Consider the following 10,635-nt stretch of genomic DNA (forward strand, 5'->3'; position numbering starts at 1 on the left):
ATTTGATCCCGAAATAATGTAATCATCGAAGAAATACGCAGTACTTAGCCTTGGAATGTAAATGAAATAGCAGAGATAGTGATTTCATGAACACGATTTCTGAACACAGCAATGATGAGATCAAAAAGCAAGAGAGTGATATTGTATAAAGCTTTGTATAAAATATAGTATATGTTCTGGCTAGAAATTTTGTGTCCTTTACAATGGTAATTGAGCTCACTATTTATAGTTATGCCTAAGGAAAAAGGTCTTAGGATCATGTCCTCCTTTAATGCCAATTATAAGGGTCATTGATGAAGATGTAACGTTGAGCGTAAATGCCAAATTCTTTATAACGGACTGTCGCTCTTAATGTTGTAGAATATTCCTTAGTAAATGCTACCGGGCGCAGAGCATTTAATACACTTTTATAAACGTTATCCGTTCCGGTGACAAGCACAACGGCTACGTTCGGTCCTCAGCCATTACATCTTGAATTACACGTGTACTCCTTTTAATCAGTCACATGGCATATCATATTTTACTCTGTACAGTTCTAAGTTGATTTTTACTTTACTTTGGATCCTAACTCAACTATTTTTCACTTCAAAGTTAATGAAAATACCCGATCTTGAACTAGTAATTGTTGTGATTATGAGCATTAATACAATTTACTTATTTAGTCTAAATTTAAAGTAATATCTTAGCTCAAATCACAACATTCACTCCAAGCTAATTTAAAGATCCAATCTGGAACTACTAACTAATATAGTTCTTAAATGTTGTGGACATAATTTTTTTCCCTCCAAGATCCAATATTGAACTAATAATTATTATGATCGTGAGCATTAATACAAATGCAATTACTTAAGGTTTACATCTTCTACTTATCTTAGGACTAATATTTCATCCACATCCCAAAAGGACAAAGCAAATATGAAAACTTAAGCAGATATCTCCATCACTGATAATTTTGTTTATACACGTAGCTTTCCTCAGTTTAGCATATTTTACACGACTCCAGTCTTTGGTCTTTACCCTTTTGTTTTTTCTTCCTCGTGAAGTTTTTTCTCCTCTTTACTTGTTCAAAGACCCAAGCTTTTTCCCTTATTCTTCTCCTAATAGTCAATAAATTACCTTACAGTGGGTATAAAGGGTGAAAATTTGCTAGATCGTTAATATTTATGATCTGGGTGTCATCAAGATTTGAATTTTCATGTAAATTTGTAGGTTTAGCAGCTGTTAAAGGTTAAATTTTGACTTTTCTTGATCTGGGTCATCTTTATTTTTCTCTATCTGATTGAGGGAAGTGAAGATGAAAGGAAATTTAGGGTTTCTAGTGTGTATTTTGTGTGTGCTGTCTGGGTCTTGTTTGGGTAGATTTGTGGTGGAGAAGAACAGCTTGAGAGTAACGTCACCAAGCTCAATCAAAGATGTGTATGAGTGTGCGATTGGGAACTTTGGGGTCCCACAATATGGAGGAACCATGGTTGGTATTGTTATGTACCCAAAAGCTAATCAAAAGTCTTGTAAGAATTTTACAGATTTTGATATCTCCTTCAAATCTAAGCCTGGTGCCATGCCTGTCTTCCTTCTTGTTGATAGAGGAGGTAAACTTTTCAAATATTTCTCTTTGCCTTCGAATTGGATTGCCACTTGGCGTTAAGTCCCACATGTCTAAGCCTTGGTAGCAATTATTAGTCAAGTGTGCGCAAGCTGACTGGACACCACCGTTATAAATAATGCTACTTGGTTTTAAGTCTTAATATTCTGCTAAATGGGGTTCCTGCTAATTCAGTTAACAAACTTTGTTTTCTGTTCACATAATAAGAAGAGTAGCATTCATATATATTATCTTATTTTAGCCTTTTTCCACTTGAATTACTCTATCAGATATAGACCATGTTAATAAAACATGACAAATTCTACGCCTGTTTAATAAATGCCTTGGCCTTTTTTTCTTTTCTGAAAATGCAAGAACAGGTGGGCTAAATAATGTAATGCAACTGTGAGGATGGATTCATTTGGCTGCAACTGTGAGGATAGATTTATTTGGCTCTTGTAATAAACAATGAAGGAGTACTATTTATATGCATGTTTTCTGTGTTTGGCTGATTTTGCTTGTTAACTTATTGTACTAGTTTCATGTAGAGACAAATTTAGACAATATATCCACTTACATTAACTTATGTGAGTATGTAGTTGTTGTCATCATCATGGATTATCTGGAAGCTTGTCTAAATTGTGTACATCTAACACGTGTTTTCTTGTTCTTTGTTTGTTCCTGTTCTGGCAGATTGCTATTTCACACTGAAGGCTTGGAATGCTCAGAGAGCTGGAGCAGGCGCTATTCTTGTTGCTGATGACCGTGTTGAACCTTTAATTACCATGGACACCCCTGAGGAAGAGGATGCACAGGCAGATTATTTGCAAAATATAACTATTCCATCGGCTTTAATTAGCAAATCCCTTGGGGATAGCATCAAGAAGGAACTCTCTAGAGGAGAAATGGTTAACATAAACCTCGATTGGAGAGAGGCTCTTCCGCATCCTGATGAACGAGTGGAGTATGAATTTTGGACCAACAGTAATGATGAGTGTGGCCCCAAGTGTGAAAGCCAGATAGAGTTTGTCAAAAACTTCAAAGGGGCTGCCCAGATACTTGAGCAGAAGGGTTATACACAGTTTACTCCCCATTACATAACTTGGTATTGCCCAGAGGCTTTTATTTTGAGCAAGCAATGCAAGTCTCAGTGCATCAATCATGGCAGATACTGTGCTCCAGACCCTGAGCAAGACTTCAGTAAAGGTTATGATGGAAAGGATGTTGTTCTGCAAAACTTAAGGCAGGCTTGTTTTTTCAAGGTTGCCAATGAAAGTGGAAAACCCTGGATGTGGTGGGATTATGTCACTGACTTTGCAATACGGTGCCCCATGAAAGAGAAGAAATACACGACAGAATGTGCAGATCAAGTAATTAAGTCACTTGGTAGGTTGGAGTTTCTTTGATTTCACATTTTCGCTGATGTTTTCACTTTATGCACAGCATTGCTTTACTATTGTACATATGGTGTTGATGATGCCATAAGGCTGTTTACTACTGTATTTCCTTTTGACTACTCTTTCCTTGAGCCGAGAGTCTATAGGAAACATCCTCTCTACCTTCTCAAGGTAGGGGTAAGGTCTGCGTACGTACTAACCTCCCCAGACCCCACTTGTGGATTACACTGGGATTGTTGTTGTTTGTGGTTGTTGTTATAATGTGACGGTGCCGGTCATTTAGTAACTGTACTTTTTGTGGTATTCCTGTCTTCTCATCCTTGTTCATGAGCTCTAAGAACTAGAAGCTGTCGTCATTATTGTCCAATTTTTGTGATCCACCGAAAGATCATAGCTTTGTTGAACTTGGGATCCAAAAATAGTTATTATCCTGCTTGAACTTAAATGGATTTGTTTTGCTGAAAATTAAAATATGTGCAGTTGAATCTACCTTCTTTCTTGTGTGCTACTTTTGTTTTCGCATTGATGGCTCAATTGACAACAGTCTGAAAGAATTAGCCGTATGATAATGATTAATCCAATAGCATGTGGTAGTTTTTGTTATGCGCTTGTATACTAATGCCATTAGATTTTAAGTTGGTTCAACCGTTCAAGTATCAGATATGGGCCAAATGAGAGTCCTCCATGTTTTCTCTCTGGAGCTAGCAAAGGTCTCTGCTGCTCATGGCTAGACGAATATGTGCCTTGTTATGTGGTTCCTGTGCTTTAATTGATTCTCCTTGCTCTTTATGGAAATTTGAAATGATATCTTGAAATTTTCTTTTTATCTCGATGGACTTTGTAGGCTTTGACGTCAAACAGATTGAAAAATGTGTTGGAGATCCTGAAGCAGATACTGACAACCCTGTTCTAAAGGCTGAACAGGATTCGCAGGTGTGTCTCCTGCAGAAGTGATGGGACAACTCTTCTTTATTGCCTCCTTGACTTATTTGAATTAATTTTCACTTTTTACGTTTCTTCTTTCAGATAGGCAAGGGTGCTCGTGGAGATGTGACTATCTTGCCAACTCTGGTTATAAACAATAGACAGTACAGAGGTATACCTCGTTTGATGTAGAGTTAGTGTGTGTTCAACTTAAATAGAAAGATTCTTATTTTGGAGTATTTATCTTCATCTTAGGTAAGCTGGACAAAGGAGCAGTCCTCAAGGCGATTTGTTCAGGTTTTGAGGAGACAACAGAGCCTGCAATTTGCTTAACTGAAGGTCATTTTCCTTGATCTTTTTTTCTTCATCTTGAAGACCATAATTATTTGGTATCAGCTTCCTGCTGCTTGTGGCTTTTCTTTAAGATGGGACAGAAGACTGAAAGAGATGTCTCTTACTGGTGGGATCTTCCTCTGTTCTTTTTTGCATCTCCAATGGTGTTGAATCAAAGACTGGTGAAAATATAAGAAGTTGTGCTTACCTTCTCAAAAAAAGAAGATAGTATGAGAAGTGATAGAATATTATCTTTATAAATTTTTGCAGATCTAGCTTTTGCCTATCCGGCGTATTCCAACTTTTAATTATTGATATGATAAAAACTGTGTTAGGTACAATTGCTTTGTCAAATTTTGATTATTCCATTGAAACAGGTTTTCAGAGCCAGCTAGTCTGTAGTTTATACATTCTTTCAACGAGGTAGTATTCTAAAGTTGTTTTTGGTACTTGCTTGCAGAAATAGAAACAAATGAATGCTTAGAATCAAATGGTGGGTGCTGGCAGGACAAGGCTGCTAACATTACTGCGTGCCGGGTAGAGTTACTTGTCAATGGACTGCTATATGACAAACATTATTTCACTGAGTTCCAGTTTTATTTTCTGCTTGTTCAATTTCTGATCCATGTGCGAAATTGTGGTGCAGGATACTTTCCGTGGTAGAGTATGTGAATGCCCCATAGTTCAAGGAGTAAAATTTGTTGGTGATGGTTATACTCGCTGCGAAGGTGAGTTTTTCGTCCATTAATTGTCATCATCTTTATTACACAACAATTGGCGTTGTTGTGATGCAATCACATGCGTGTTGCCTTCAGAGACTTAATCTCTAGAGCTTGTGGTTTTGACAGCATCTGGAGCATTGCGATGTGAAATAAACAATGGAGGCTGTTGGAAGGGGACTCAAGATGGCAGGGCATATTCTGCTTGCATTGTAAGAGGCTGTATTCAAGCATGATTATCGTTGCCTTTTGAATTGTCCTCCTTAACTCTTTTCATTCTTGGATGGCATGCCCTAAGCGGCTTCCTTCCTTCTGGTTTTTACTTGAGCAGTGATTCATAATTTGAGATGTTTTTGTTTGTCGGGTTCATAAGGCATTTATCTCAAACGACTTTCTGTAGACAGAGGCATTATATGTCTTATCCTTGTCTTGTCAGGATGATCACACAAAGGGTTGCAAATGTCCACCAGGATTCAAAGGTGATGGAGTGAACAGTTGTGAAGGTATGTAGGACCTGTTCACTATGTATCAGTTCTCGACATATTTTGTTCTTTGGAGAGCATTTCAGCATTTAATTCTTTGTTTTCCTTGAGTTTGGATTCTGACTCTGTTTAATTGCCCCAAAAATATTTGCACCTTTCTCTTTCCACTAGACCATATCTTTTAACTTCCTGTCTTTAAGAACACATTGATCTGTATATGCCAGAGAGGTTGGTGTCGGAACAGTGTTGCTCTCTATTTATAGAGTCTTTGTTTAACAATAATCTTGTAATACTTCAAGTTCTTCTTCAATTTTGGCCCTTCTTCAGATATTGATGAATGCAAGGAGAAGCTGGCATGCCAGTGTCCTGCGTGCAAATGCAAGAACACTTGGGGTAGTTTTGATTGCAGTTGCGGCGGCAATTTGTTGTACATGCATGAACATGACACGTGTATAAGTAAGTTGAAGAAGTTGTCAACTTGTTGAAAGTATACTTGTAATGATAGGCATAGGGTTTGTTATATCCTTGGCTTTGATGAAGCTAGTAAATTTTTTAAAATATGATGGTTGGGATATTTGCATGATTTAGCTTCTTTAAATGTAATAGAATTTTACCAACCTCATGCTAGAGACTTTGATCCACTGTTTCTCAAAGCTGCATGTCCGTCGATCTCCTCTGGGACTAAGTTTGTTGGAAAAATTGCAGGCAAAGATTCCAAGTCAGAGTTCAGCTGGGGCCTTGTTTGGACTATCATCTTGGGTTTGGCAGTTGCAGTGGTTGTAGGATATGCTGTATACAAGTATAGGATTCGGGTATGTTTTTGTACAATGTTCTTAATCTCAGTTCATCAAAGACAGACAACCGTCATCTGGTGGAAACACAAAACTAAAAGCTTTTGAAATGTTATGCTAATTCTAAGTAACCAGTTTTACATAGTAATTGACAATGATTTCTTAAGAACTATTGCTGTTAGAAAAGCGATTTAGAAAAATGAAGCCAAATCTCCTGCGATGCTTTTCCTTTTGGATTTTGCATTTGAGTTACCTATCGAAGTTGTTCGATCGTTATTTAATAGAGTGATAGATGGCTTATGGGGAGCCAACAAGTTCCTTTTACTTTACCATAAGTTCCAGTAAAAGAGATTCCAAGAATCAGATGTGTCACCAAATCCCACCATATTGATAAAGCAAGAAAGTTAAGAGCTTTTGGATTAGATATTAGAGTGAAACTCCTTTTGGAGTGGATAATATCTTTCCTTGATGCTATGTCACAGAGAAAGGTGTTTAAAAAGTGTTTGTTCTGATGTCGTATCTCTCCGACCACCATATTTAGGACATATTTGTCTCTTCTTTTTCAAGTGGGTTTTTTGCCTTTACTGGAATTAGCTTGAAATCCATCGGGATGTAGAGATGCATGGCTCGCAGATACAATACAGTTTTTTTAATCTGTTTTCTTGTTCGATGTTGCTTTCACTAAATCGTGAAACCTTGTATATGCAGAGATACATGGACTCAGAGATTCGCGCCATCATGGCACAATATATGCCTTTGGATCAAGGAGAGGGGGCAAATCATGTTTCCCATGGGAACGTCTAATGATAGATCATTGCGGTCTCTACTGGACCAGTTCCTCTTTTTAGTCAGCCTAAGGTTCTTTTGTGCTTATGCCCAGTTCCTCTAGCACACTTCTCTCATTTAGACGAACAAGTTAGATCTTATTTATGTACATGTATGTCCTAACAATGCACATAAACCCAATAATATGGAGGGAAATTTTCCTTGAATTGGATTTGCGCGATGGTGTTTTACTTTTGAGAAATAAGGAAATTGCGCAGGAACTTTCCTAACTAATGAGGGACAGTAGCCCTTTTTGAGATACTACACAAGTTTCTTCATGTCAATCAATGGCAAGAGAAATAGTTTTTCTTCTTAAAATTACTTTTAAGATTGAACCCTAACCTACTATGAAAAAAAATTAATATGGTACCTAGCTTCCCAATGACGATTTTTATTTTCTTTAATAGAAGAGACATATACTTTTTAAGCATCCTAAATAAATTTACAGAAATAAAAAATATATTTTGTATGTTGATAATCACTGCATACGTCGTCTATATGTGTAAAACTATATTATCGCTATTGGGTGTAATCTTTTATTTTACAATGTTCAATTAACTTTTACTGAGATAGCATAAACAAAAAAGGATAAAGATCGAAGAAGGAAACGGAAAAAGAGCCAAAAGCTTGCTGGTAATTAACTACACAAGTTCTACGCTATTAACCCTCGTGTAGCTGGCTACAAAGCTTTTCCTACGGAAAAGAAGACCGCAAAAAGAAAATCTAAAATACGGAAAGAGATTATTCATAATGTATTCTCTAGGCTTCCTATGAAGTCTTTTTTACATTTAAGTGTGATACGATCCGAGATAAAAACAAAACAGCGAAATATGAAAACAACAATAATTGAAGCAAAACTAATAATATATTTGATTAAGATAAGCGAAAATAGTCTTAATAATGAAATATAGACGAAAAACTAGAACCATAAGTGAACGTTTCAAGGAACAATCGAAAAACTATCTGATCGCCTCCCAAGGAAGATAAATTAGAAATCCTAAATATAAAGAAAGGAGAAGAAGATTACCCTCAAAAACCCAATTCTTGAAAACAGGTAATCCAAAGTTGAACTCGAACCAAGAGGTTTCAAATCTCTCTCAAGAGTTTTCTTATGTCAAAATATGCTAAGTGGCTAATGAAATAACCCATAGGCTATTATAAATACCCAATGGGTAAAATAAGAAAAGTTCCAAAGTTAATTTTTCAAAAAAACTCGCCAGGCCAAACCGTAACCTCAACCGTAACACATAGCTAAACCGTGTCGAATTTCAAAAGCTTATTTTCTTCATCTCTTCGGGCCCCTCTTGGACCGTAGCCAACGGTTGGTGAAACCGTGTCACACGATTTGGCTTGGGGTCTTGATTCTTCAATTCTCAAGACTCCAAACATAGTATTCTTTGCATGAATCCTCCAAGTGACTCTCCAAATATCTTCTAGTCAATTGTTGAAGATCATGCAACTCCTTAGCGTGCTTCCCTCGGGCGTTCTTGGACCTGAAGCGAGTCAACAGTCCACTAGATAATTCGGGATCATCTTTAATATTCTCCGTTCTTCCCGAACTATCTAGGATCATATAAATCCCTCCCTCTTGAAAAGAATTCGTCCATGAATTCGGCATATCTACACCAAAAGGAGATAAGTGAGAAACAGTAAATGTCGCACTCACCTTAAATTCACCTGGAAGATCCAACTTGTAAGAATTGTTACCAATTTTCTCAAGAACTTGGTATGGTCCATCTCCACGAGGATTCAACTTAGACTTGTATTTATGAGGAAACTGTTCCTTTCTCAAGTGAACCCAAATTCAATCACCATGTTTGAACCTATTTTTTGCCTTTGTTAGCTCTATAGGCAACCTTTTCATATGTCTTTTTCCAATTGCAACCGCACTTGTTCATGAACCCTTTTCAATGCTTCAGCCCTGTTCTTACCATTTACATTTACAACATCACTCATAGGCAAAGAAATCAAATACAAAGGTGTTAGCTGATTAAAGCTTATACATCCTCAAAAGGAGACTTACCCATGGAAGAATGAACGGATTTATTATAAGCAAACTCAATCAACGGTAAATGCTCCTCCCAAGAAGTGTACTTACCCTTAAGTGCATCTCACAACATGCTATTCAAAGTCATATTGACTACCTCAATCTGACCATCGATTTAGAGATGACAAGTAGTAGAATACAATAACTTAGTTCCCGACTTGGACCATAAAGTTCTCCAAAATTGGCTAACAAACTTAGTATCCACATCACTAACAATGGACCTAGGCAACCCATATAACCTTAAAACCTCTCTCACAAATAATGTAGCTACGTAAGGTGCGTCATCTTTCTTGTGACAACGAATAAAATGTGTCATCTTAGAAAAATGGTCAACTACAACAAATATGCAATCATGTCCCTTCCTTGTCCTAGTTAAGCCCAAAACAAGATCCATATAAATATCTAACCAAGGACCCTCAGGAACATGCAATGGAGTATATAAACCATATGGATTAGCCTTAGATTTAGCCTGAAGACACTCGAGACATCTACCACAATATCTACCTATATCTCTCCTCATGTGGGGCCAATAAAATTTTCAGGCGTTTTGATATTTTATAAATTCCAAAATGCCCCATCAATCCACTACTATGTGCCTCTCTAACAAATAATTTCCTCAAAGAACAACTAGAGACACATTTTTTCTTCCTAAACAAATAACCATCGTCCCTAAGGAATCCTTCAAATATACCCAACTCACACTCCTTTTACTTGCTACTAAAATTTGGGTCACTATCATATAAATCCTTAATATACTTAGAATCCTATCAAATTAGCGGTTAACATATTAATAAGAACATATCGTCTAGAAAGTACATCAGCCACAATATTATCTTTGCTTATAGTAGATAACATGTGAAAATGTCTCTATAAACTCTACCACTTAGCATGTTTTTTGTTTAACTTAGACTGACTATTTAGAAATCTGAGACCCTCATGGTCAGTCCTAATTATAAATTTCTTAGGCCAGAAATAATGTTGCCAATTGGGTAAAGCTCTCACAAGGGCATTCATCTCCTTATCATAAGTAGAATAATTTAAGGTTAGCTCCACTCAATTTCTCACTAAAGTAAGATATAGGTTTTTGGTCTTGCATAAGAACTACACATATGCCTACACTAGAAGCATCACACTCAACCTCAAACGTCTTACTAAAATCAAGTAGTTGTAGCGAAGGGGCTGAACTAAGCTTCTTTTTTAATAATTCAAAAGCCTCATCTTGATCCTTAACCCATTTATATCTTTTATCCTTCGTAATTATTGCAGTCAAAGGAGCAGCTATGGTACTAAACCCTCAACAAATCTCCTATAAAAACTAGCGAGACCATGAAAACTCCTAACCTCTGACACACTCTTCAGAACAGGCCACTCTCTAATGGCTTTCACTTTTATCTCATCAACCTCTATGCCCTTCCCACTCACAACAACCCTAAGAAAATTACCGTATCAACACAAAAATTACACTTCTTACATCGAGCACAATTTTAGCATGAAAAAGATGGTCATCCAAAAATTGACTGTAAATAAGTATATCA

The 10,635-nt window shown here is 36.8% G+C and overlaps 1 protein-coding gene across 1 annotated transcript; it reads left to right on the top strand.

Moving 5' to 3' along the window:
- Nucleotides 1-862: 862 nt before the first annotated feature.
- Nucleotides 863-7,220, top strand: LOC107829052 (vacuolar-sorting receptor 1-like). The gene is made up of 12 exons (XM_016656473.2): nucleotides 863-1,589; nucleotides 2,276-2,968; nucleotides 3,824-3,912; nucleotides 4,006-4,075; nucleotides 4,159-4,242; nucleotides 4,697-4,773; nucleotides 4,883-4,964; nucleotides 5,085-5,167; nucleotides 5,392-5,458; nucleotides 5,765-5,893; nucleotides 6,143-6,249; nucleotides 6,937-7,220. The coding sequence occupies exons 1-12, from the start codon at nucleotides 1,295-1,297 to the stop codon at nucleotides 7,030-7,032; spliced, it is 1,872 nt and encodes a 623-aa protein (XP_016511959.2). The 5' UTR covers nucleotides 863-1,294; the 3' UTR covers nucleotides 7,033-7,220.
- Nucleotides 7,221-10,635: the final 3,415 nt, after the last annotated feature.

Source organism: Nicotiana tabacum, chromosome 2 (genome assembly GCF_000715075.1).
Source record: "Nicotiana tabacum cultivar K326 chromosome 2, ASM71507v2, whole genome shotgun sequence".
NCBI classification, from domain to species: domain Eukaryota; kingdom Viridiplantae; phylum Streptophyta; class Magnoliopsida; order Solanales; family Solanaceae; genus Nicotiana; species Nicotiana tabacum.

What these genes read in the sequence shown, in the direction of transcription:
- LOC107829052 (XM_016656473.2), top strand. Translation starts at nt 1,295, where the DNA reads ATGAAAGGAAATTTAGGGTTTCTAGTGTGTATTTTGTGTGTGCTGTCT. An exon ending in TGCAATTTGCTTAACTGAAG is followed by an intron (nt 4,243 to 4,696) that starts GTCATTTTCCTT and finishes ACTTGCTTGCAG; the next exon opens with AAATAGAAACAAATGAATGC. An exon ending in TGGAGTGAACAGTTGTGAAG is followed by an intron (nt 5,459 to 5,764) that starts GTATGTAGGACC and finishes GCCCTTCTTCAG; the next exon opens with ATATTGATGAATGCAAGGAG.